Source organism: Capra hircus, chromosome 13 (assembly GCF_001704415.2).
Source record: "Capra hircus breed San Clemente chromosome 13, ASM170441v1, whole genome shotgun sequence".
NCBI classification, from domain to species: Eukaryota; Metazoa; Chordata; class Mammalia; order Artiodactyla; family Bovidae; genus Capra; species Capra hircus.
The window spans coordinates 65,668,861-65,696,847 of NC_030820.1; the positions used below are offsets into that span (position 1 = coordinate 65,668,861).

Genomic DNA, 27,987 nt, shown 5'->3' on the forward strand with positions numbered 1-27,987 from the left:
AGATAATTTGGTTATCTATTTTGGTTTATTTTATATTCTTCTATATTCTTTGAAATGTTTGTACTCTCTTGACTGTGATGATACCCATTTTTTAAAAGACAAGAAAAAGAATGTTTAAGACAGATGAAACCATACTGACTCCTTCACTCATCTCAGCCTCCTCCAAATCCATCCCTTGGTGGCGACACTGGTGGATTTATAAATGGATGAGGGAAACAAACTTTGAGAGGAACCAAAAGGAACACTCTCCAGATGGTGCTAGGCCAATTATCCAGGAGGGCCATGGTGGGCTAAAGTTGGAGGGGCAAAGCTCAAGGGCTTACAGCAACAGCCACATAGGCCATCTTCTCCTGGGTGCCAGAATCATGGCATTTCTGCAGCTTCCTCAGGAGTCTCCAGAGAATCCAGGTCGTTTTGGGCAGCTCCACCTCCAGAGTTCTCCACAACTCAGCCAGATGCCTAGAAATCCCAGAGGAAGAGGGTTCAGAAGAATGGCTTATCCTGGGCCAACCATGACCACGAGCTTCCCAGAATCCGTCTGGAATCCAATCTATAAGAGGTTTTCCTCTGAGGCTCAGTTCTTCAGAATTGCTATCTGATTTCACAACAGTAACTCCCAAGGTTTCATAGACTCAAGTTCCCACAACCTCAGCATGGATGTTAAGACCATTCACAAACTGGTCCTAACATATCTTTCCAATCTCACAACTTCCCTATCACATACTCTGTACTCCAAGTTTCCTACGTCATTTTCATTTCTAACAGAGTCTACAGTTCTCACTTGACCTAAAGCAATAGTTTTCCAAGAACTAGAACAAACACAAAAATATCTAATAATGCTAAAATTACATTTAAATCAATCGAATATAGTTAATACTTTATACCAAATCATGTATTTTACATAAGAATCTAGTGTATTAATAGGTAAGCTGAACCAAGAAGTAAAGATTTAAAAACAATGTTCCAGAGAAATACACAAAATTAAGACCATTGAACAATCTGTATTAACTCATTTTTCTTCTGGATGAGTAAAAGTTCTCCTTTATTCCTTTTCCGGTAAGTGGCCTGAGGTGACCTCTAAAAATGGTGCGCTGTTCACTCGACCCAGAAAACTCCACAAAATCATGCACATCAAGAGGTTCAAATCTTTGTGTTCACTTTAAGAACACTCGTGAAACTGCCCAGGCCATAAAGGATATGCATATCCAAAAAGCCACCAAATATCTGAAGGATATCACTTTAAAGAAGCAATGTGTGCCATTCCATTGTTACAACGGCTGAGTTGGTAGGTGTGCACAGGCCAAACAGTGGGGCTGGACGTGGGGTTGGTGACCCTAAAAATTTTTACCGTATTTTTTACTGAATTTTTACTGAACATGCTCAAAAATGCAGAGAGTAATGCTGAACTTACGGGCTTAGATATAGATTCTCTGGTCATTGAGCACATCCAGGTGAACAAAGTCCCCAAAATGCGGTGCAGGACTTACAGAGCTCACGGTTGGATCAACCCTTACATGAGCTCTCCCTGCCACATTGAAATGATCCTTATTGAAAAAGAACAGATTGTTCCTAAACCAGAAGAGGAAGTTGCACAGAAGAAAAATATATCCCAGAAGAAACTGAAGAAACAAAAACTTATGGCCAGGGAATAAATGCCGCAAAAAATAAGTGCAAAAAAAGTAAAAAAAAAAAAAAGTTCTCCTTAATTTGATGCAGTGGGGTAAAACGTCTAAGTTCAGCTTCCCTGGTGGCTCAGACAGTAAAGCATCTGCCTATAGTGTGGGAGAGCCGGGTTCGATCCCTAGGTCAGGAAGATTCTCTGGAGAAGGAAATGGCAACGGACTCCAGTAATTTTGCCTGGAAAATCCCATGGATGGAGGAGCCTGGTAGGCTATAGTCCACGGGATCGCAAAGAGTCGGACACGACTGAGTAACTACACTTTCTTTCAGCTTACAGAAAACATTAGCACTGCACCAAGACATTATATGAAACCTATTCATTGAAACCAGTTTTGAAACAATTTTCAAACAGTTTAAAGCTGAGAAATCTTCAGCAAGTAGTGCTGGGAAACCTGCATGTAAATCAATGAAATTAGAACACTCCCTCATACCATACACAAAAATAAACTCAAAATGGCTTAAAGACTTAAATATAAGACATTAAACTCCTAGACCATAAAACTCCTAGAAAAGAACATAGGCAAAACACTTTCTGACATAAATCGTAGCAATATTCTCTTTGATCAGTCTCCCAAGGCAAAAGAAATAAAAGCAAAAATACACGAATGAGACCTAACCAAACCTAAAAATTTTGCACAGCAAAGGAAACCATAAACAAAACAAAAAGACAACCTACAGACTAGGAGAATATATTTACAAACAATGCGACTGATAAGGGCTTATGAACAGGTCATACAGCTTAGTATAGAAACAAACAATCCAATCAAAAGACGGGCAGAAGACCTAAATAGTCATTTCAAAGAAGACATACAGATGGCCAACAGGCACATGAAAAGATGTTCAATATCGCTAATTATTAGAGAAATGCAAATCAAAACTACAATGAGATATTATCTCACACCTACTAGTCAGAATGGCCACCATCAAAAGTTTACAAATAATAAATGCTGGAGAGGGTGTAGAGAAAAGTGAACCCTCCTTCACTGTTGGTGGGAATGTAAACTGGTGCAGTCACTATGGAAACAGTATGGAAGTTCCTTAAAAAACTACAAATAGAGTTGCCATATGATCCAGCAATTTTACTCCTGAGTGTATATCTGAAAAAGACAAAAACTCTAATTCAGAAACATATGCATACCAATGTTTCTGGTGGCACTATTTACAATAGCCAAGACATGGAAACAACTTAAGTGTCTATCAACAAATGAACTGATAAAGATGTGGTATATATACACAATGGAATATTAGTCAGCCATAAAAATGAATAAAATATTGCTATTTGCAGCAACATGGATGGACCTAGAAATTATCATATTATGTGTAGTCAGCCAAAGACAAACATTATATAGTATCATTTACATACAGACTTTTAAAAAATGATACAAATGAACTTTTTAATAAAATAAAAACAGACTCACAGACATAAAAAACAACTTATGGTTACCAAAGGGAAAACTGGGGGGTGAGGGATAAATTAGGAGTTTGGAATTAACAGTTACATACCACCATATAGAAAATAGTTAAACAACAAGGAGTGACTGTATAGCACAAGGAACAATTAATATATTCAAAATCTTGTAATAACCTATAATGGAAAAGAATCTGAGAAGAATCTAGAAAAAAATGTGAATACAAACACTGAATCACTTTGCTGTATACCTGAAACTAACATAACACTGTAAGTCAAATATACTTCAATTTTAAAAAAGCTAAGAAATCTTTCTTTCAAAATAATAATTACCCAGAATGACAGTATATAAAGCAGATAAATAGAAGGGTTGCTCTGGTTAAAGTGGGATGGGGCCTGGATGCCTCATTGCCTTCCCCATAAAGAATTTCCTGGAACTTCCAGGGTGCCTTGCCTCCAACTCAAAACCACTAGTCATAAAAAAGCTGCTTCTTTGTTCCCTCTCTGTGATTCTATTCTTATTTATGTATATATTTATACTTTATTATATATATATATTTATACTTTTTTTTACATATTTATCTATTTTTTGGCTAAATTTTTCTCAAATGTATTGCAGATATCATGACATTCACCCCTAAATCTCCCTTAAATTATCTGTCTCTTAAGAATAAGGAAATTTTCTACATATTATTTCACAACTAAAATTACATTAATTTAGTAATTAGTATATATATTTCAATCTCTTGAAAGTTTTCTTTTATAGCTTTTGCTTTTCTTTCAGAATCCAATCAAAGTCATTTATTGCATTTGGTTATGGCATCACTGACTCTATGGATGTGAGTCTGAGTGAACTCTGGGAGTTGGTGATGGACAGGGAGGCCTGGCGTGCTGTGATTCATGGGGTCGCAAAGAGTCAAACACAACTGAGCGACTAAACTGAACTGATGTCACTTTAGTGTCTTTTTATCTAGAACAGTGCCTTTGGCACAATTATTTTCTTTCATGATAAGTTTTGTGAAGAGTTCAGTCCAACTATCTTGTAAAATGTTCTTCATTCTGGATTGTTTCCTTATTTTAGGCATTATGTTCTGATTTACCCTGCAGACATCTGTCTATATCATATCTCAACAAGAACATCCTTAGATTTTTGAGGGCAACCCTGCTCCACGGTACTCAGAGGTATAGCACACACCCCTACTTAATCCAGAGGCTGTACCAGATTCCATTACCTGTCATATGGTACCGGGTGACACAGAAGGTGGTTGATCACTGTATCTGTGTACTTGGGCCTGGACATAAGCAGACTCACAATATTTGTGATCTGTTGGCGAACATTAGGCTGGCTGCTTGTGGAGAGCAGGGCACAGATAACGCCCATAATTTCTGGCACCTGAAGAAGGAAAAGAAATCACTTAAGACCTTACTGCTGTGGGACATTGACAGTTACTGAGGATACTGTAGTTGAGGTCCTGGGGGTGATTTTTAATACAGAATGTTTATTATTTTTCAAAAAGTTTATTATTATCAAGACTACTTAAAGTATACCTGTATGAATGTATATGCACATAAAAGGACTTGGAAAAACATATATCCAAACATATTAATGGGTATTTGAGTGACGGGATATTTACATTTTTGCTTATATATTTTTTCTAATTTTTCCTTATGCATTGTTTTTATAATAAGACAAACTAATAAAAGCTGGAAGGAGGTTGGTTTTTCCCCACCCTGGCTCTGAGAATGGCAGGGGAGTCATAGCTGCCTTCCTCCTGCAGAAGTTTATCATATTCAGGTAAATTAAACAAGAGCCACTGGACTTGATCCATTTCTCTGCTTGGACTGCTCTTCCTGCTCCTAGACTTGTGGCTCAAGGTCTCTGTTAAAATGTCAGCTTTTCAAAAGGCAGTCCTTAGTAGCCTTATATAAAATAGCTGTTCTTACCACCAGCTGCCAGAAACAGTTTGAGGATGGGCATGTGATGACATTCTGGCCAATGAACATGGAGGAAAATCAGCTGGGGGCTTCTGGGAAAGATTTTTCTCTCTGATTAAAGGCAGGCAACCTCTCTCTTCTTTGTTGGGTAGTCTTATCTGCTTAGAGAGTTGGAAATTGTGGTGGCTGTCTTACTTATGAATATATGAACAGATTAAGTGGGAATGATGGAAAAACCCCTGGCTCTCTTATAAAGCTGTTGAGTCGCTGGACCCATCCTAGAAAATATACCTTACTTCCAGACTTCTTAATATATGAGCTGATAAACCCTTTGTATAAGCTTCTCACAAATGTTTCTTTTTTTTACAGCTGAAAGCACCCAAAAGATACAAATGCCCATTTCACCATCTTCCAAAATAGTACTGATCTTTTTATATCTTTGCTATATTTTAATCTATTAAAATATAGATTAAAAAATGGGTTTTCATCATTTTAAAATTATTTTAATTCTTATCAAAGTGCAACCTGCACACAATTTTAAAAGTCCAGTGGTATTCAAGGCTCTCTCTGGCCTATTCCCCAGGTCCACACTCCAGAGACAACTACTTTCATCCATTTTATCTCTCCAGTATGTCCTTCCACATTTATAGATGATATAACCATATTGTTATTTCTTTATGTATCAATTTCATTAAAATAAATTCTCTTGATTTTAAATTTACTAAGTTAGCCTCCCTCTAGGATCACTGATGGCTTGATTTTTAAAATTTTGGTACCTTTAACTAACCCAAATGAGGATCTAAACTGGAGTTACCATTCTCATGTATGTTAATTATATTTTCCAAAAGAAACTACAATCTTTTGGAAAATAGGGGCCATACCTCAGATTAAAAAAAAAAAAAAAGAAAACCTGCCATCCCTAGCTGCATACACAGTGGTTGTATATGCTTGTTGAATGCATGATTTTTCAGCATTAACTAAATCGACTAAGGCTTTGACCATGGTCTTTCAGTGGTTGTTCTCAGTTGTATTCTGCTGAATAGGAACAGCAGGAGAGACCTTAGCATCTGTAGGTGGGGACAGGTCTCTGCCTGCATTTTAAACTCGGGAAATGTCCGCTGAGAGCTTTACCTTCTCAAACCGGGACTGTGCTTTCTTCACCAATGCTATCAGCAGTTTCCCCGCTGACCGCTGCATGTGGGGAGGCTTCAGGTTTTTCAGGCCATCCAGGGTAGCCATTACAAACTGGTAGAGCTCGTTGGAATTGAGAAAAACTTCGAAGACCTGAGATGATTTAGGGAAAATGAACTTTCAAGATGGATCATTTAACAGGAAGAGTCCTGAACAAGAAACAATTCTAAGTCAACAATCAGAGAAGCATACAAAGACGTTCAGGGCTCTTCAGTTCTATACTGTTTACAGAAGTGAAAAATTGGAAGCAAACCAGTGTCCCAAGGGACTGCGCATGGTTTCTTACAACTCTGACTTTTAGAAAGACGCTTGGACTGACTTCTCTGACAGTCGGGTGGTTAGGACTCTGTGCTTCCACTGCAGGGAGCATGTGTTTGATTCCTGGTTGAGGAACCAAGATCCTGCAAGCTGTGGCTCACGGCCAAAGATAAAAAAGCTTGATTACTGAGATCCTCAGAAAGAGTGACACATGATACTTTTATAGAAATAAGAATTAAGGAAAGGCCTTAAAGCTCTATGGATGACAGGAACCCAAGCTTAGCTAAAATAATTTGGAGATGATTTATTAAAATAATGTGTTATTCTGCTTCTCATTGTACTTTCAGCTCAGTTCAGTCGCTCAGTTGTGTCCCACTCTTTGCGATCCCATTTAGCAGGCCAGGCTTCCCTGTCTATCACCAACTCCCGGATCTTACTCACTCAAACTCATATCCATTGAGTCAGCGATGCCATCCAACCATCTCATCCTCTGTAGTCCCCTTTTCCTGCCTTCAATCTTTCCCAGCATCAGGGTCTTTTCCAGTGAGTCAGTTCTTCGCATGAGGTGGCCAAAGTATTGGAGTTTCAGCTTTAGCATCAGTCCTTCCAATGAATATTCAGGACTGATTTCCTTTAGGATGGACTGGTTGGATCTCCTTGCAGTCCAAGGGACTCTCAAGAGTCTTCTCCAAACACCACAGTTCAAAAGCATCAATTCTTTGGCGCTCAGCCTTCTTTATAGTCCAACTCTCACATCCATACATGACTACTTGAAAAACCATAGCCTTGACTAGACGGACCTTTGTTGGCAAAGTAATGTCTCTTGCTTTTTAATATGCTGTCTAGGTTAGTCATAACTTTTCTTCCAAGGAGCAAGCTTCTTTTAATTTCATGGCTGCAGTCACCATCAGCAGTGATTTTGGAGCCCCCCCCCAAAATAAAATCTGTCACTATTTCCATTGTTTCCCCATCTATTTGCCATGAAGTGATGGGACCAGATGCCATGATCTTAGTTTTCTGAATGTTGAGTTTTAAGCAAACTTTTTCACTCTCCTCTTCCACTTTCATCAAGGGGCTCTTTAGTTCTTCTTCACTTTCTGCCATAAGGGTGGTATCATCTGAAAATTATTGATATTTCTCCCGGCAATATTGATTCTAGTTTGTGGTTCATCTATCCAGGCATTTCACATGATGTACTCTGCATCTAAGTTAAATAAGCAGGGTGAGAATATGCAGCCTTGACATACTCCTTTCCCCATTTGTAACCAGTCTGTTGTTCCATGTCCAGTTCTAACTGTTGCTTCTTGACCTGCATACCGAGTTCTCAAGAGGCAGGTCAGGTGGTCTGGTATTCCCATCTCTTTAAGAATTTTCCACAGTTTGTACGTGACAGTGAATAAAGTCCTCCACATAATTATAATTGGTATAATCTACTAGGCACTTACCAAGTGATTGGCACTAAGAAAGCATTTTCTGTACTGTATCTCATTTGACTCTCACAACAACTGAATTACCCTAATTTTTACAGATGCTCATATACAGATGAAGAAACTGATGTAAAGACAATTTGCCTGGTACCTTAGACCATACGTGAATAAGATCTGTAGGCTTTTTTTCTGCGTATCACCTACTGTTGCTTAGTCTCTCAGTTGTGTCCGACTCTTTTGTGACCCCATGGTCTGTAGCCCCCAGGCTCCTCTGTCCATGGGATTTCCCAGGCAAGAATACTGGAGCGGGCTGCCATTTCCTCTGCAGGGGATCTTCCCAACCCAGGTCTCCTGCATTGGCAGGTGGGCTCTCTACCACCGAGCCACCAGGGAAGACCCTGATACCTAGAAGATGTTTAGCATTTGTGGAACATTGAATAATTACATTAACAAAGAAGTGTATGGCTTTTTAATAGTTGTATTTGGATCAATTACACCCGTTTTTTTTTTAATTAGAGTTTTCTTTTAAGTCTTTTTTGAACTTGCTACAATATTGCTTCTGTTTTATGTTTTGGTCTTTTGGCCACAAGGCATGTGGGATCTCACCTCCCCAACCAGGGATCAAATCCACACTCCTTGCATTGGAAGGTGGTCTTAACCCTTGGACCACCAGGGAAGTCCCTCAAATTCACCCTCTTGAGGTCTCTTTCTGTGACAAGGATTTACATTTGCAAGGGGTTGGGTGGGGTTGGGAGAGCAAACGGGCACAGAGCTGGTCTGAAAAAATGTCCACACAGTGATACTGGCCTCACTGGCGGTCTGGCCTAAATCCCTTAAACTTACAGGGCAAAGTGTGTAACAATTATGGCCATTACCTCATCTCCAAACTATGAAATGTTCAGAAAGCAAATTCTCTGGGCAATCTTGTATGTTTAGTTTTATAAGAAATTAACAGACCTTTTCCCAAAGCAGTTTTATCATTTCACATTCCCATGAATAAATGTATGAGACTTCTGGTTGTTTCCCATCCTCTCCAACATTTTCAAGCTATCTGTCTTTAAAATTTTAGTCATTCTGATTACCTGGGCAATTCTGAAGGGACAACTATAGAACTGTTTAATATTGTAGAGTTCTAGGAGTTCTCGACATCTTTTCATTGCTCTTTTCAAGTGTTGGCGATTTTTCTTGTCGTAAGTGATACCTGAGAAAATAATATAACATATTAATACTTTCTGACTTATTTCCTTTTTCTTGATTTTGCAAGTCTGGTTGATCTTCAGGTTGAAGTGGATCCCCAGTCTTATTTTTGTCTATTTCACTTGAGTGAAAATGCTCATTTTTACTTTTTATACCCCCTCCCAAAAAAATGGGGGAAGGAATGGATGTTAATCTGATTTGCTTATCTTCTGTGGAAGAGCAATATATAAAAAGAGCTGAAAGAAGAAATAAGAGCTCTTTGTAAGAGCTTTGAGTGATTTGGGAATACAAATGAGGCAAGTTAAACCATTTATTTCCCCATTGGTGAGGACTTTTGAGGAGTCTTCCTTCCTGTGAAGCTTAGGTCCCAACAAAAATTTACACAGTTTTGTACTGAGTTTGATAGTTCTGCAATCAAAACTGTCTGTGTGTCTAGTTTTGCTGATACTGAGTCTGCCAAGATGCCCTAACAGTGCTTTGTCTTCCTCCTATTTTATTGTGACTCATCTTCACTGGAAATTTATCTCTAGGAAGTATCTGAACTCATGGTTGATCTCTAGGAAGTATCTGAGCCTATGGTTGACCTATAGGAAGTATTTGAGCCCATGGCTGAGGATATTGTTTCTCCAACTATAAGCTCTTTGCGGGATGGGACCTTGCCTGTCTTACTCACCAACGCATCCCTCAAACAAGAAGTGCTTCATAAATATTTGCTGAATGAACAACCAGCTGTGTTCCCGTGGCTATATGTCTCAGCAGACAAAGCTCATACTCAGAGCTGCCCAGAAAAGAGACTGCTGCTTTGGGAAGTAGAGCACTATGCTGTCCTTGGTATAAGCAAGCCCAGGCTGGGCAACTGCTGGGTAGGGATAAAATAGACTCGGACTCAACACTGGGGGAAGTCTGGGTTAGATATCTTCTGAAGTTTCTTCCAACTGTGGGGATCAGTGATTCACTCCTTGACCACCATGGCCCTCTCTTTGTTATTCAAACTCCCCAAGCTCATACATGCTGAGTGTCCTTGCTCACACTGTTCCTTCTGCCTAATACACTCTTCTTATCACTTCACCTGACTAAATGTTACTTTGTAGGTCATCTTCAGAGAGGCCGTTTCTGAACCCCACAACTAGATTTGATCCTTACTCGTGGCCTCTGTAATTTCCCTTCATAGCAGTCTAACGTTTTTAAGAACAGTTATTTGTTGACCCTCTGATTCTCTGATGCTCCCACTAGATCGTGTGTTACCTCTAAGGACTCTGTGTGTGTGTGTGTGTGTGTGTGTGCTTAGTTATATCCGACTCTTTGCAACCCCACGGACTGTAGCCCACCAGGCTCCTTTGTCCATGGCATTTTCTGGGCAAAAATACTGGAGTGGGTTGCCATTTCCTTCTCCGAGGGATTTTGCCGACCCAGAGATCAAACCCATGTCTCTTGCATCTCCTACATTGGCAGGCAGATCCTTTACCACTGCGCCCCCTGCAAAGCCCACATAAGGATTGGACCACATATTCTGGTTACTGTTAGATCTGAGTAGTGAAAGAAGTCGCTCAGTCATGTCCGACTCTTTGCGACCCCATGGACTGTAGCCCACCAGGCTTCTCCATCCATGGAATTTTCCAGGCATGAGTACTGGAGTGGGTTGCCATTTGACTCAGTAAACGTTTCTGGGATAAACACATAAAGGCAGAGCCAAGGGGATGGCAAGAACTTCTTCTATTTGCAACTAAACTAACTACTCCAGCTTGTCCACAGGGCCACATGTTTTCTGCTCCAACTCCATGGGCATGCACATGGCTGATGCTGATGGGTCTGATCCAGTGTTATCCTTCTAATTATTAAGTCAGTGTGGCTCTATCTTTGCCTAGGGACAGGATACCCTTCTCTCTATGAACCAGGGTAAAAGTCTTTCTAGAATGTGGGCAGTGAGTGCCCAGGGAGGCCTGGTGCTTTTTGTGCTATGCTGGAGAACTGACTCAGGGCCTCACTGTCTCCAGGAGCGCCTTACACTTCAGCCTCAGGGTGATGTGCAGCAGGTAGTGCATGCCCTCCGCCGCCTCCTCGGCCACCTCTTTCAGTGGGTCCCCACACAGCAGAGCCATCAGAGCCACCAGATGTCCAAGTCTTTGGAATCGCACTGGAAGCTGATTAGGAAGCAAAAAAAAAAAAACCATTAGACTGCACTGCATTTGGTGCCTCAGATTTCAACTGAAGTAATTCTCCTGGAACCTCCTGCTCAAGAGAAGGGCCAGTGTTCTATCCAGCCCTTGGATCTTCTGGGTTAACATTTAACATGTGTAGATACAATATATCCAGCAGACGCTATTACATAGGACAAATTCTAATTTAAGTAAGCAACCTGAAAAATGCTTTGTGTGTAAAGATATTCTAGCACTGTTTTTATTATTTTTTCTTTTTAAATATTTATTTATTTTTGGCTGCACTGGGTCTTAGTCGCAGCATGTGGGATCTTTTGTTGTGGTGCACAGGCTTCTCTCTAGCTGTGGCTCTCCAGGTCAGTACTTGTGGCTCACAGGCTGAGTTGCCCTGGAGCATATGGTGTCACAGTTCCCCAGCTGGGGATGGAATCAGTGTCCCCTGCACTAGAAGGCAGGCTCAATCACTGGATCACCAGAGAAGTCTCTCTAGCATGGTTTTTAAAGTCCACATATTCAAAATAATTGCCAATAGCAATAAGAACTATACTGTTCATGGGGTTCTCAAGACAAGAAAGCTGAAGTGGTTTGTCATTCCCTTCTCCAGTGGACCAAGTTTTGTCAAAGGGAACGCACTGGTCATAGCAAACACCCTCTTCCAACAACACAAGAGATGACTCCACACATGGACATCACCAGATGGTGAACACTGAAATCCAATTGATTATATTCTTTGCAGCCAAAGATGGAGAAGCTCTATATGGTCAGTAAAAACAAGACGGGGAGCTGACTGTGGCCCAGATCAGGAACTCCTTATTGCCAAATTCAGACTTAAATTGAAGAAAGTAGGGAAAATGACTAGGCCATTCAGGTATGACCTAAAGCAATCCCTTACAGTTATACAGTGGAAGTGATAACTAGATTCAAGGGATTAGATCTGATAGAGTGCATGAAGAAATATGGATGGAGATGTATAACACTGTACAGGAGGCGGTGATCAAAACCACCCCCAAGAAAAAGAAGAGCAAAAAGGCAAAATGGTTGTCTGAAGAGGCCTTACAAATAACTGTGAAAAGGCAAAGGAAAAAAGAAAAGATATACTCATCTGAATGCAGAATTCCAAAGAACAGCAAGGAGAGATAAGAAAGCCTTCCTCAGTGATCAATGCAAAGAAATAGAGGAAAACAATAATTTTCTTTTCAAGAAAATTAGAGATACCAAGGGAACATTCCATGCAAAGATGAGCGTAATAAAGGACAGAAATGGTCTGGACCTAACAGAAGCAGAAGAGATTAAGAAGAGGTGGCAAGAATACAAGAAGAACTGTACAAAAAAGATCTTCACGACCAAGATAATCATGATGGTGTGATCACCCACCTAGAGCCAGACATCCTGGAACGTGAAGTCAAGTGGGCTTTACGAAGCATCACTACGAACAAAGCTAGTGGAGGTGATGGAATTCCAGTTGAGTTATTTCAAATCCTGAAAGATGCTGCTGTGAAAATGCTGCACTCAATATGCCATCAAATTTGGAAAACTCAGCAGTGGCCACAGGACTGGAAAAGGTCAGTTTTCATTCCAATCCCAAAGAAAGGCAATGCCAAAGAATGCTCAAACTACCATACATTTACACTCATCTCACATGCTAGCAAAGTAATGCTCAAAATTCTCCAAGCTAGGCTTCAATAGTATGTGAACTTAGAAATTCCAGATGTTCAAGCTGGATTTAGAAAAGGCAGAGGAACCAGAGATCAAATTGCCAACATCTACTGGATCATGGAAAAAGCAAGAGAGTTCCAGAAAAACATCTACTTCCGCTTTATTGACTATGCCAAAGCCTTGAACTGTGTGGATCACAACAAACTGGAAAATTCTTCAAGAGATGGGAATACCAGACCACCTGACCTGCCTCTTGAGAATCTGTATGGAGGTCAGGAAGCAACAGTTAGAACTGGACATGGAACAAGAGACCGATTCCAAATAGGGAAAGGAGTATGTCAAGGCTGTATATTGTCACCCTGCTTATTTAAGTTATGATGCAGAATACATCATGTGAAATGCTTGGCTGGATGAAGCACAAGCTAGAATCAAGATTGCCAGCAGAAATATCAATAACCTCAGATATGCAGATGACACCACCCTTATGGCAGAAAGCAAAGAGGAACTAAAGAGCCTCTTGATGAAAGTGAAAGAAGAGAGTAAAAATCTGGCTTGAAACTTAACATTCAAAAAATGAAAATCATGGCATCTGGTGCCGTCACTTCATGGCAAATAGATGGGGAAACAATGGAAACAGTGATAGGCTTTACTTTCTTCAGCTCCCAAATCACTGCATGGTGATTGCAGCCGTGAAATTAAAAGATGCTTGCTCCTTGGAAGAAAAGTTATGACCAACCTAGACAGCATATTAAAAAGCAGGAGACATTACTTTGCCAACAAAGGTCTGTGTAGTCAAAGCTATGGTTTTTCCAGCGGACATGTATGGATGTGAGAGTTGGACCATAAAGAAGGCTGCACACGAAAAGATTGATGCTTTTGAACTGTGGTGCTGGAGAAGACTCTTGAGAGTCCCCTGGACAGCAAGGAGATCCAACCAGTCAATACTAAAGGAAATCAGTCCTGAATATTCATCGGAAGGACTGATGCTGAAGCTGAAACTCCAATACTTTGGCTACCTGATGTGAAGAGCTGACTTATTACAAAAGACTCTGATGCTAGGAAATAATGAAGGCAGAAGAAGAAGGGGACGACAGAGGATGAGATGGTTGGATGGCATCACCTACTCATTGGACATGAGTTTGATCAAGCTCTGGGTGAGGGGGAAGGACAGGGAAGCCTGACGTGCTGTAGTTCATGGGGTCGCAAAGAGTCAGACACAACAGAGTGACTGAACAACAACAAGAACTATGAATACAACCATTAGGAAACAAGTATCCCAAGAATTTATAATAAGTTGAGAATAAATTAGCCTTGGTGGTTTAAATGGTAAAGATGTTCCTGCAATGAAGATTCAATCCCTGAGTTCAGTCCCTGGGTCAGGCAGATCCTCTGGAGAAGGAAATGGCACCCCTCTCCAGCACTCTTGCTTGGAGAATCCCATGAACAGAGAAGTGTGGCAGTCTGCAGTCCATGGGATAACAGTCAGACACAACTGAGTGACTAACTTTCACTTTTCCCTTTTTTCAGGAATATGTGCTAGTTTGCTAAGTGAAAAAGTCAGATACAAAGTTGAGATATACCAACTGACAATATTTAAAAATTTTATTTATAGATATTTTACCATATTATGGAAAAAAAGTCAAGTAGCTGGTCAAAACCTACCAGAAAAAAATATAATTTAAAAAAATAGTGAAGCAAGTAGGACCAATTAAAAAAAAAATGAAGGCAGAAAAAATAAATGAAGTTAAGGGTTTTGTTAGCATGCAGAATGCATGATCATCTTTTACTCAAACTTGGCCACAGAGCTAGGCTTCAGACTTTCTCAGGGTTCATGCATCTAAGAGGATTCACACTGTCCGTAAAGCAAGAAGCAAATAGCCATACAGAGGCAGCACACCTGTTCCTATGATTGAGGCAGAAAGAAATTTCCACTGTGGCTTTTCAGAAAAATACATGGAGATAGTGGAAACAACAGCTTCTACAACCTATGTACACTAAACAGAGAAACATGCAAACTGTATAAGATCTTTCATTCTCTGATAACATGTTCATTCTTTCAATCAACAAACACTGATGTGTTTGTTGATGTGCCAGGTACTGGTTATGACTATAGCACTTATGGATAAGGCACTTGGACTGTCACTGGGGACTCAGTGAACCTTCCTCAGAAAAATCCAGAAGACTGCACCACACAACATTCTGCACAGAACTTTCCGGATGTTCACAGACCCCTCGGCCACCTAAGTTAAGCACCCTCATGTTGGCAATTCTTGCCAGGAAGAAAATGCTGAGGAGGTTCTGCTGAGCATAGGGGAGATTATGTATAGGAAGAAGTCATTTGAAACTCTTGTCTTTAGTCTGCAGCCAAAATTAGAATTTGAGGAAGAAGCATGCATTGTGGTCAAACAATAGGGTAGCCAGTGAGCACAGAATAATAAGGTAGTCAGTGATGGCCAGAAGTCATGTGCTCTCTTCGACTAAACAGAGAACAAGGGAAGTAGCATCGTTTGAGGGGCTGAGCTTCAGGAAGGAGGTGGCAAGTCTGGATGTGTTTTCAAACGGAGAAATAAGAAAGGTAGTGGCATGCTGTCCTTTTGATTGTTAGAATATTCACATCAATGGTAAACTGTCTGAGGAATTCTCATAAAGACCTACTATTCCTACTCTCCCCCAACTTCTCTTCCAATTCCTGGGCCTTACTATGCAGATTGGAGAAATGATGGATGAGAACAGAAGAGACTCCAGTGTGGAGAAGATCTACTGAGGACAGAAAGAGATTTTGTAGATGACAAAAAGGATCAGATCAGGAAAGAGGATCTGAGTTTGGGGAATTCTTTTTAGGAATTATGGGAGAGAATTCAGAACTGGAAAGTGAGAATGCAAAAGGGAAATGAGAGGATTTAAAAAGAGGTATTGTAGAACCATATTCTCTGAGATGCCTGGGAGATCTTTAAATTGACTTACATACTGATATTGGCCTGCTACACTTTACTGCTTCAAACTCTTGTGCATCCCTTTGGGTATGCAAGATTATTAAACACAATACCTGGCCTCAAGCTGCTCACTTAGGGGAGAGGAGCAGATGAGTGAATAATGCCAAATGTTCTTACATGAGCACCAAGAAGGCACCAGTCTGGGGAGCCATAAACAGGAGGGGAACTGGGCAGTTCAAAGGATAGCTCTGGATCTTGCATCTTCAACTGGAGGTCAACTTACTTGCAGGCTGAGATGTTTGAATAAACACTTCAGAACTTGAGCCATGCTGGTTGTGGCCCGTTCCCGTTCATGGTCTTTGTCTGACTGTAACCAGGGATCCATGTGCTGTGAAAAAATAAATGGTTAAGCAGCTTGATCTAGGAAAATAACCCAAAAGTCACAAGCTTATATTTTACTAACATTGCTTAATTTCTCTAATATGTACTCAAAGACTTTCTGATAGAACTGGTTTTCTATTGTAATCCTAGAAAATCTTATCACTTAAGATATTTATGCGTAACAGGAGGCATTCAATTTGCTTTTACAGAGTATAAATGGAAAACTTGAAACTAACTTTTTACATTAAAAAAAATGGTTTATCAGGAAGATCTGTGATAACACCATATTCTTTTAGAAGATGTGTGGAGGGAAAAGTCCCACATGTAATTCTGTGCATGCACGCTCAGTCGCTAAGTCATGTCCAACTCTGTGTGACTCCATGGACTGTGGCCTGCCAGACTCCTCTGGCAAGAATACTGGAGTGGATTGCCATTTCCTGCTCTATGAGATCGTTCCAGTCCATGAACTGAACCTGCATCTCCTGTCTCTCTTGCACTGGACTACCACTGTGCTTTCTGGGAAGTCTGCCACATGTCACTACCATGTCTGAAAACATTTTCTTAAATGACAAACCAGTTCTGGTTGCAAATGAAAGTAGTGGGATGACAAACCACCACAAAGATCTAGGGAGTCAGGTGGTCCAGCTTCTATTGGGGCCTATATTCTAGACTTTATTTTCTCTTCATTCAACTTTCCTCAATTATTTATTCTCTACTTCTGTATGTTTTTAGCTTTATTAAATCTATTTAGGAAAGAAAGAAAATCAATGATGTATGTGCTCTTAAGGAGCTTTGAGGATGGGAAATTACATCTAGAGCCAGACATCCTGGAATGCGAAGTCAAGTGGGCCTTAGGAAGCATCACTATGAACAAAGCTAGTGGAGGTGATGGAATTCCAGTTGAGTTATTTCAAATCCTAAAAGATGATGCTGTGAAAGTGCTGCACTCAATATGCCAGCAAATTTGGAAAACTCAGCAGTGGCCACAGGACTGGAAAAGGTCAGTATTCTTTCCAATTTCAAAGAAAGGCAATGCCAATGAATGTTCAAACTACTTAACTGCACAATTGCACTTATTTCACACACTACTAAAGTAATGCTCAAAATTCTCCAAGCCAGGCTTCAATAGTACATGAACTGTGAACTTCCAGATGTTCAAGCTGGTTTTAGAAAAGGCAGAGGAACCAGAGATCAAATTGCCAACATCTACTGGATCATGGAAAAAGCAAGAGAGTTCCAGAAAAACATCACCTTCTGCTTTATTAACTGTGCCAAAGCCTTTGACTGTGTGGATCTCAACAAACTGGAAAATTCTTCAAGAGAATACCAGACCACCTGACCTACCTCTTGAGAAATCTGTGTGGAGGTCAGGAAGCAACAGTTAGAACTGGATATGGAACAACAGACTGATTCCAAATAGGGAAAGGAGTATGTTAAGGCTGTATATTGTCACTCTGCTTATTTAACTTATATGCAGAGTATATCATGGGAAACACTGGGCTGGATGAAGCACAAGCTGGAATCAAGATTGCCAGCAGAAATATCAATAACCTCAGATATGCAGATGACACCACCCTTATGGAAGAAAGCAAAGAGGAACTAAAGAGCCTTTTGATGAAAGTGAAAGAAGAGAGTGAAAAAGCTGGCTTAAAACTCAACATTCAGAAAATGAAGATCATGGCATCTGGTCCTATCACTTCATGGCAAATAGATAGGGAAACAGTGACAGACCTTGTTTTTTGAGCTCCAAAATCACTGCAGATGGTGATTGCAGCCGTGAAATTAAAAGATGCTTGCTCCTTGGAAGAAAAGTTATGACCAACCTAGACCGCATATTAAAAAGCAGAGACATTACTTTGCCAACAAAGGTCTGTGTAGTCAAAGCTATGGTTTTTCCAGTGTTCACGTATGGATGTGAGAGTTGAACTATAAAGAAGGCTGAACACTGAAGAATTGATGCTTTTGAACTGTGGTGTTGGAGAAGACTCTTGAGAGTCCCTTGGACTGCAAGAAGATCCAACCAGTCCATTCTAAAGGAGATCAGTCCTGGGTGTTCATTGGAAGGACTGATGCTAAAGCTGAAACTCCAATATTTTGCCCACCTGACTTGAAGAACTGACTCATTTGAAAAGACCCTGATGCTGGGAATGATTGAAGGCAGGAGAGGGGACGACAGAGGATGAGATGGTTGGATGGCATCACGGACTCAATGGATATGAGTTTGAGTAAACTCCAGGAATTGGCAATGGACAGGAAGGCCTGGCGTGCTTCAGTCCATGGGGTCGCAAAGAGTCAGACATGACTGAGCAACTGAACTGAACTGAACTGAGAATGGGAAATTGTATCTGCCTGAAACAGTCAGGGAAGGATTCATGGGGGAGGAACTTCACAGAAAGGGTGGCATTTCAGGTAGAAGAAATGGGTTGAATTAGGAAGGCAGGAAGGTACAAGGCACAACCAGATACCCAACGTGGCTGGAGTGTTGATGTATAAATAGAAGAGGGATGAGAAATAATGTCTGGTTTCCCAGGCGGCTCAGTGCTGAAGAACCCGCCTGCCAATGCTGGAGACGTAGGAGACTGGGTCGAGCCCTGGGTTGGGAAGATCCCCTGGAGGAGGAGATGGCAACTCACTCTAGTATTCTTGCTGGAAAAATCCCATGGACAGAGAAGCCTGACAGGCTACGGTCCATAGAGTCACAAAGAGTTGGACGCGATTGAGCACAGGCGTGAAAAATAACGTTAAGGTCTGTTGTGGCAAAGATTAGTATCCTTCTGTATAAAGGTGCAAACGATTAATAATAGTTTAAAGGATTATCCCTTTCTAGAATAGCTACATCTTAAAAAGGAGAGAGTAAGACGCTTGAACTGCAGTGAATGCACTCCAATGAGTAACACCCTATTGGTGGAATGGCAGCTACTGGAACGGGTACAGGTGATGGCAGGTGGCTATGAATAACCTTGCCTGGTAGGCAGCTGCCCATTTACTCCTTCACGAGGCTGACTCTGTTTTCTTGATCACTTATTGAAGCCCTTCTATAGTAATGAGCAAAAATAATTTAAGGAATAATTATAGCAAGCATTTAAACCATATTTGAAGGCCATTTATTCAATATTTGTAGTAATTACTATCTCCGTATAAAGGTGAGAAGACAGACCTCCTTGGTGGTCCAGTGGTTAAGAACCTGCCTGCCAATACAGGGAACACAGGTTTGATCTCTGGTCCCGGAAGACCTGACATGCCTTGAGGCAACTAGGCCCGTGTGCCACAACTACTAAGTCCATGTACCTAGAGCCTGTGCTTCGCAACTAGAGAAGCCACCTCAATGAGCAGCCCTTGAACCGTAGAATAGACCCCCTCACCACAACTGGAAAAAGCCTGTGCTTTCGAAGAACAAAGACCCAGTGCAGCCATAAGTAAATAGATAAGTATTTTAAAAATATGAAGACTGCGAGATTAAATTCCTTGCTGAATGTATTTAACCAATGAATGGCAGAGAGTCAGAATTTGAACCCAAGTCTGACTCAACACACAGAGCTGATACTCACCTATTACATAAAGTGAAAGTGAAAGTGTTAGTTCCTCAGTTGCGTCTGACTATTTTCGACCCCATGGACTTGTAGCCCGCCAGACTCTTCTGTCCACGGAATTTTCCAGTAAGAATACTGGAGTGGGTTGCCATTTTTTACTCCAAGGGATCTTCCTGACCGAGAGATCAAACCTGTGTCTCTTGAATTGCAGGCAGGCTCTTTACCGTCTGAGCCACCAGGGAAGCCCCTACTCGCCTATTATGTTGCCTCCTAAAACTTAACCCTTCCATATTTTTTTCTTCCACTTTCACCAGTTAATAGGAATAGTTACCCATTCTCTCCTAATATCCTGTTTACCTTAAAAACAATGTCAAGATTTTCCAAATGTCGGTCTTTTATCACCAAACTCTGGAGCATCTCAACGAACGCCTGAAATGTCTGCCTGTAGAGACACTGCAAAGGCACAGGGTTAGTGAGGACCCCATGGGAAGTTCTCCCACACTGCACACTTTAAGGCTCTCCTGGTTATCTTAGACCTTGCTGCTGCTGCTGCTGCTAAGTCGCTTCAGTCGTGTCCGACTCTGTGTGACCCCACAGACGGCAGCCCACCAGGCTCCCCCATCCCTGGGATTCTCCAGGCAAGAACACTGGAGTGGGTTGCCATTTCCTTCTCCAATGCATGAAAGTGAAAAGTGAAAGTGAAGTCGCTCAGTCGTGTCCAACCCTCAGCAACCCCATGGACTGCAGCCTTCTAGGCTGCTCCGTCCATGGGATTTTCCAGGCAAGAGTACTGGAGTGGGGTGCCATTGCCTTCTCCATCTTAGACCTTACTCAAAGGTAAAGGACCTTTGGGTAAAGCACTAGCAGGCAGTATGTGACTCGAGGTGAAACAATAAATCTTCATTTCAAATGGACATCTCAGCCTTACCAAGAACCCAGTTAACTGATTCTCACTACACGTGAGAATTACTTACGGGTTATCAACATACTTTTAAAGCTTGACTTGTGAATCCTTCCAATACCTTAAAACCCAAAGTCCCCTTTAACAACTGCTTCACCTTCCAGTTCACCAGCTGCAGAAGGAAGTCCAGCCTTGGCCCTTCCCTTCCTCTTTTCTCTGCTTGAAACCTTTTCTTACAGAGATGTTTACATGTCCTCTCTGCAACCGTCACCTCATCAGGAAGCCTCTCTCTGGCCACCTGATGCATAGGGCTGGGCAACAAGTTCATTTGGTTTTCCCATATTATTGAAAAACTAGGCATATGAACGTTCCCATCTTATTGTAAAGCCAAAAGCAGGAAAAGAAGGGATGAAGGGAAGAAAACAAAATAAAATGGCATTAAAAACAAAAAAACTATTTAACAACCTATTTTATTCATCTCCTGCATTGGCAAGCAGATTCTTTGCCAACTGCGCCACCTGGCTGCGCCACCTATTTTATTCACCAGACTTTGCTTAAATACTTTTTGGTGAGTTCCAAAAAATCGAATGTACTTTCAAAAAGCCAAAATCAGCTGACCCTGTGGCTGGCAAGTTACTCTAGTAAGGTGTGAGTTACCTCTGAATTGCAGGATCCACCCGGCATGATTTCCTGCAGATGGGTAAGGGTCTTGATAGAGGGCAGAGCGATTACACTTTTGGTGACAAGACTGAATAGGTCAGCTCGATCTTCAGAACCAAACAGCAAGTAGACATCTTGGCAACTAAAAAAAAGACAGTTTGGGAATAGCTAGCTGGGAAGAATCTGATTTGATGTTGATAAGCAGGAATCAAAGTAACCTCAAAGAGAAGGAGAGGCTGCTTGGTGTATCATTCTAATGGAGGAGACCAATGGCACACTTGTCAGTCTGTCTGGACAAACCTCGCAAAGGTTAAGAGGAGGAGTTTCAGGCTCAGGGTCTCCAACCTGGTCCCTTCCTTTCCCTTCCCAACCCACAAGAGTGACTCCTCAAGCTTTCCTCCAGTTCAACCACAGAAGGAAGCCAGCTAGAGTCTGATACAGCAAACCACAATTTTCCAAAGTGTGTTGTGCTGAATGCTTGCTAGTTTTTGGTTTTGAGTTTGGGGACTGGTGGGCAGACCCAAGTTTAAAAATCTTTCAACTATAGGACTTCTTGGGACCTTTAATCAGTTAATGTGCCGTACTAATCTCAAAGAGAGGTAAATAGCAAGACAGCCCTTCCAAATTTCTCAGGCCATGGACTTCTGCTGTCATGAAGCATATATGGGAATACCTTTACAATGAATATACTCTGGACACAGCTGAGCTCCACAGAGGTTCTAGCAGGTCTTTGAGATACAGATGGGAACACACACGAAAGCCAACTTCTTACACAGAAACATGGATCTGACTTCCCCTTCTCTTTCTAAATAGTTTTCAGGAGTTAAAAATAGGAAGCACGTCTGTTGGCTCTGGCACTGGCCCTGAATGAGGAAGCAAGATGCACACAGAGGGGGCATGCGGGCCTCACCTGAAGTCAGTGATGGTGGTAAAGACCTCTTGGAGCACAGGGCTGAAGAGAGACGGCAGGGGCTCCTCCTCCACCAGTGTCTGCAGTGAGAGGGAAAGAACTTTAGAGAGTCGAGAATGGGCCGAGCCATTAGGCCAGATGGCAGGAGACGTGAACGGCCTGGAAGAACCATGGCAGGTCCTCTGGTAGGCCTGCTCCTGGGTTCCACCAGGCTGGCAGCAGGACTGTGGCCAGGCTAGGAGTTTAGTCTCTGAGGCCTGGCTCTGCCTCTTACTAGCTGTTTGAGCAGACAACTGCCTGTACCTCAGTTTCCTTATCTGTAAAACAAGATAACAGTACTATTTACCTTCATAAGTTGGTTGTGAGAATTAAATGAGCTAATTCATAATACTCAGCGTGTGTGTGCTCGGTTGCTTCAGTCGTGTCCAACTCTTTGCAACCCTACGGACTGTAGCCTGTCAGGGATCTCTGTCCATGGGATTTTCCAAGCAAGAATAATGGAGCGGGTTGCCATGCCCTCCTCCAGGGGATCTTCCCAACCCTGGGATCAAACCCACATCTCCTGCGTTGCAGGTGGATTCTTTACCCACTGAGCCAACTGGGAAGCCCATAATACTAAGTAGCCCTCAGCAACTGTGAGATAGTGTCTGTTAGTCATTATTTTCATGACTAGTGATTATTTCCAGTTTAGGCTTCCTAACTCTTCTTGCTACTAAACCAGCCATCTCTACTCTGGTGCCTAATCTTATTCTAAGTTGCTTGTCTTGGAAAACAAATAACTTCATGGATTCCAAACTGGCAGAGGGAAAGCAGCTTTGCACTATTAAATAAACCTGCAGAGTGGTAGGAAAAAAAGAGGCTCTGGAGCTGGATACGCCTGGGTTTGAGCACTGGTTCTGACTCTCTCGCTCTCTGTGACCCTGTGTGTCATATTGAACTTTCCTGTGCCTGAGTTTCCTTATCCGGATGGAGAAGATGAGCTCTATCTCAGGGAGTTGAGCTGAAGAGCAGATGTAAACGGTTGTAGGGGCCTCCTTACGGGACCGTCTACCCAGCCTCTCTGGCAACTGCCTTCGGCCATCAACAGTGGGTGTTCCACAGCCACGTTTCTTTAATATTTATGTATTCGGCTGTGCCAGGTCTTAGCTGCCTCAAGCATGATTTTCGATCTTCATTGTGTCATGCAAGATCTTTAGTAGCAGCATGCAGGATCCCTAGTTGCGACACGTGGGATCTCGTTCCCTGACCAGGATTCAAACTGTGTCCCTTGCATTGGGAGCGCAGAGTCTTAGCCACTGGACCACCAGGGAAGTCCACACACAGCCATGTTTCTGCTAAGTCAGTTTGTTCCACTACACACCACAAGGTGAACTCACTAGATTCTCTCTCTTAGGAATGCTGAACTGAGACAAGGAGCCTCAATCTCTGGCTGGCTGGTCTATGAAAAGGAGAAAACTTAAAATTTGGGAGCATTAACCAAAAGAGCAAATTTTGGCAGGACAGAGGTGGGAGGCGGGGAGAGGAAAGAGGAGGAGGAGGAGGGAGAGGGCGGGAGATGGAAATGCACACAAAGGAGGAAAAGAGGGGGAATGTTCTCACTGGGCATGAGGAAATTATTTTGTGTGTGTGTGTGTGTGGTTTCATTTCCTTTCTGGAGCAAGATGCTCTTCCTATTACAGGATTCTAGGGAACATGCAGTGATCCTAAGAATAGATCTCCCCTTTTAGGTTTCTCTTGCCTGCCACCCAAAAGATCTCATTTAGAACTTTGGACAGTGCCCAGGAGGCAGTGCTCAACAAACATGCCTGGGCTCTCTTTTGTGCCCTTCTCTGAGTTTTCTCTTTCTCTTTTCTCGTCTCACTTTCCAACTCTGGTCAGATCTCGCAGATGGACTACTTCTTCTTTCTGATTTCCTCATGGAGCTTTCTTACTTATTTGTATGGTTCACAATCTGGAAGGGACAAAGCATCAGACTTGGCCTTCAGGCTGACAGTCGGCCTCTACTCACTCAGATCTACTTCTCTCAAGAGCATCACAGGTTGTCACAGGGACAACCTGGCATTTGGGTGTTAAAAGGTGAGCTCATCATTCTCCCATGCAAAGGACAGGACTCCTCTGCCTCCAATTACTGAGGATGGCATCCTTTCCCAGGCTTGTAAGAGAGATGATGTGTGGTTTCTCTCCTCTATTTACTTCCCATGTCCAATCTATCAGTGATAGCCCCTTCCTGCTTTGCACAGATACTGACTCTCCATCCCTGTACCCATATTCCTATACATATTCCTGTAGCCACTCCCACGTGGATGAAGGCAGTGCTTTTTAGCTAAAACACCAGGCCTGCAGTTCTGATTTCAATCTACCTGACCACTTCTGTGGTCAGAATAGTTGATTTATAGTGTTGTGTTAGTTTCAGGTGTACAGCAAAGTGAATCAGTTATACACATACACACACTCACACATATATATATCTCCACTCCTTTTCCCATACAGGTCATTACAGAGTATTGAGTAGAATTCCCTCAGTAGGTTCTTAATAGTTATCTATTTTATATAGTGTATTTATGTATTTATATAGTGTATTTATAGTGTATTTCCAATTTATCCCTCTTCCCTTTTACCCTCTGATACCATAAGTTTGTTTTCTGTATCTGTGATTCTACTTCTGTTTTTTAAATGTTACTTTGTATTCTTTTATAGATACCACATATTTGTATCTTTTGTCTTTCTCTAACTTACTTCACCCAGTATGTCTTTTCTTTTTTTTAAATCAGTAAGGTATGAATGGCTTATTATATATTCATAATTATGCTAACCACTATGTGGAGTCAGAAGCTGAGCGGCTTTTTGATTGTAAAGTATTTGGGTAGCAGGGACCTCCCAAGGTGACTATCCAAATCACAGCACTCACCCTTTTTCTGAGAGCTGCATCTAATACACAGGGAGGGAGGGATGCCCAGAAGTCATGGCCTCATGATACCATGCTGCCCCCTGACACGCCCGATTGATGCAGAAGTGGAGAGGAGACCCAGCTTGGGCCAAGCAGACTCTCTCCTCCAGAATGTGGAATTAAGGACTGACGGACACAGACAGATTGGGAGCTGCGAGAGGTTAGGGTCATAGTGATGGCGGAGCAGTCCCTGCCTTTGAGACTCCTGGAGGTGTCCTGGAATGGGCTCTTTTGGAGGCTTGATAGGTAAACATCTTGCTTAGACTCTAAGCGAGATATTCCAGCGTCCTTTGTTGGTTTTAATTTTATATGTAATTATTTGGCTGTGCCAGGTCTTTGTTGTGGCATGAGAACTCTTAGCTGTGGCATGTGGGATCCATTCCCCGACCAGGTTGAACCTGGGCCCCTTGCATTGGGTTGGGGAGGCCACTGGACCACCAGGGAAGTCCCCATCCCTTTGTTTTTAACAGAAGTGAGCCAGAGTTGATCTTCGTTGCTTGCCTCAAGAAGAATCTTAACCAATCTTAACAAAATGAGACATTTGTTTCAAACGTCTTAATGAAAGCCATACAGATATTACTATCTCCATTTTCCAAGTGGAGCTAGAGGTTCAGAGAAGCAAAGTGGTTTGTCTAAAACCACAAAGGTTGTGCTTGACAGAACTAGAACCAGAAACTGTGTCCTTTGATTCCTAAAACAGGTCCCTTTCCTCTTCATCCTTCTGCTTCAGGGAGCTCAAACTCTCACGTGGACAACAGGACAGATTATTTTCTTATTAGTTCAGTCTACCGTGAACTGCCTGTCCTCTGTATTCATTGAGCATGCATTATGCATATCATAGAAGAGTCTTCCTTAAACATCACTCTCATCCATTTCTTACCTTGCTGCTCAAGTAACACAGTGCTTCTTCAATGTTGAGTATACTCTTTACCAGATGGCATAGTAGTAGGGTTTTATGGAGGACCTCGAGGTAGAATTAGGGTGGAGTCTCAAGCTGCCAGAGGAAAACTAAGAGGAATTATGGATAAGTCCAGCTACATTAAAATTCTGCAACAGGAGGACGTTTCTGGTTATCCACTGGTTAGGAATCCACCTTGCAATGCAGGGGACATGGGTTGGAGAACTAAGATCCCAAATGCCTTTGAGGCTAGTTAGCCTGCATCCCATGAGAAGAGAAGCCCCCAGGGTTATGAATAATTCTACCATAACTCAGGATTACTACTTTGCATAGCCAGATCCTAATTTACCCCTCAAAGCCCCTACTCACTGGTTCTTTCTTTCAATCCTATTTATCACTTCCTTTTAAGATTAGATCAGGAGATCTATCTGGATTAATTTCATTCAAATCTTGTCATTACTTTATATCCTGATTGTCACTGTAGTTCTTCTCTTTTCTATTAAAGTTCTCCACATATTGTTTACACCTTTTTTTAAGTAACTGACATAAAATAAACTGTAAATATTTAAAGTGTACAGTTTAATGATTTTGAACATAGGTATGTATGCATGGAATCATCACCACAATCAGGATATGGATCACTCCCAAAAGTTCTCTTGTGCTACCTTGTAAATTCTCCCTCCTGCCTGTCCCCACTCTACTCCCACCTCCAGGAAAGCACTGATGTGATATCACTATAGATAAGTCTTAATTTTCCAGAATTTCATAGAATCACAGGGTATATTCTCTTTCTATCTGGCTTCTTTCACTTAGTATAATTATTTTGAGATTCATCCAAGTTGTACAATGTATTAACAGTTCATCCATTTTCGTTGCTGAGTAGTATTCCATTGTATGGATATACCAAAACTGGTTGATCCACTCACCTGTTGATGGATCTTTGGGTTGTTTCCAGTGTTTAGTTTCTAAACAAATAGAGCTGCTATAAAACACTGGTGTACAAGTCATTGTATGGACATATGCTTCATTTTATCTAGGAATGGAATTGCTGGGTCATATTGACTCAGAGGTTAAAGCGTCTGCTTGCAATGTGGGAGACCTGGGTTTGATTCCTGGGTCGGGAAGATCCCCTGGAAAAGGAAATGGCAACCCACTCCAGTATCCTTGCCTGGAGAATCCCATGGACTGAGGAGCCTGGTGGGCTACAGTCCCTGGGGTCACAAAGAGTCGGACATGACTGAGCGACTTCACTATCACTATCACTGTGTAAGTATATATTTAACTTTTTAAGAAACTGCCAGGTTTCCAAAATGGCTGTGGGGTACATGGGAGCCTTAGTTGTGCCACGTCCTCCTCACTAACATTCGATATCACCTTTCTTTTCATTTTAGCCAGTCTAGTTGGTGTACAGCTGAATCTCATTGTGTTTTTTAAAAAATATTCATTATTTCTTTATTTGGCTGTGCTGGGTCTTAGTTGCGGCATGTAGACTCTCAGTTGCAGCATGTGGGATATAGTTCCCTGAACAGGGATTGAACCCAAGCACCTACATTAGGAATGTGGCATCTTAGCCCCTGGACCACCAGGGAAGTCCCTCTTGTGGTTTTAATTTGCTTTTTCCTAGTCATAGTGATGGAGCATGTTTTCATGTGCTTATTTGTAAATCTTCTCTGGTGAAGTACTGTAACAGAGTCTTGTCCCCCTTCTTTTCTATATTCTGCTCTCAGCTTCCTTTGCTCTTTTTATTTGGAGACTGAAAAGCCATGAAACTTTTTTCTTTAGAATGACCCTGATTTTCTCCTCAGAACTCTTTTAGCTCCTGCACATGGTCTTGAACAATGATGTACTGACCCCTGGAGTTTTCTGGTGGACACTGACTCTCCTTAACTCTTCAGGGCTGAACCCCTTGCCAGCCCAAA

The 27,987-nt window shown here is 41.8% G+C and overlaps 1 protein-coding gene and 1 pseudogene across 2 annotated transcripts in view; one reads left to right on the forward strand and one right to left on the reverse strand.

The window, feature by feature from the left end:
- MROH8 (maestro heat like repeat family member 8) overlaps positions 312-27,987 on the reverse strand; it is a 41,252-nt gene continuing 13,576 nt past the window's right edge. The window contains exons 5-13 of one of the 2 annotated variants that reach the window (XM_018057833.1): positions 22,224-22,303; positions 21,311-21,455; positions 20,110-20,205; positions 16,125-16,229; positions 11,102-11,237; positions 8,982-9,100; positions 6,155-6,307; positions 4,321-4,481; positions 312-459 (exon numbers count right to left, since the gene is read on the reverse strand). In XM_018057833.1, coding sequence (XP_017913322.1) covers positions 312-459; positions 4,321-4,481; positions 6,155-6,307; positions 8,982-9,100; positions 11,102-11,237; positions 16,125-16,229; positions 20,110-20,205; positions 21,311-21,455; positions 22,224-22,303 — 1,143 coding nt within the window. The remainder of the gene's footprint in view (positions 460-4,320; positions 4,482-6,154; positions 6,308-8,981; positions 9,101-11,101; positions 11,238-16,124; positions 16,230-20,109; positions 20,206-21,310; positions 21,456-22,223; positions 22,304-27,987) is intronic. The other variant, XM_018057834.1, reaches the window with a different exon arrangement.
- Positions 1,084-1,669, forward strand: LOC106502786 (annotated as a pseudogene).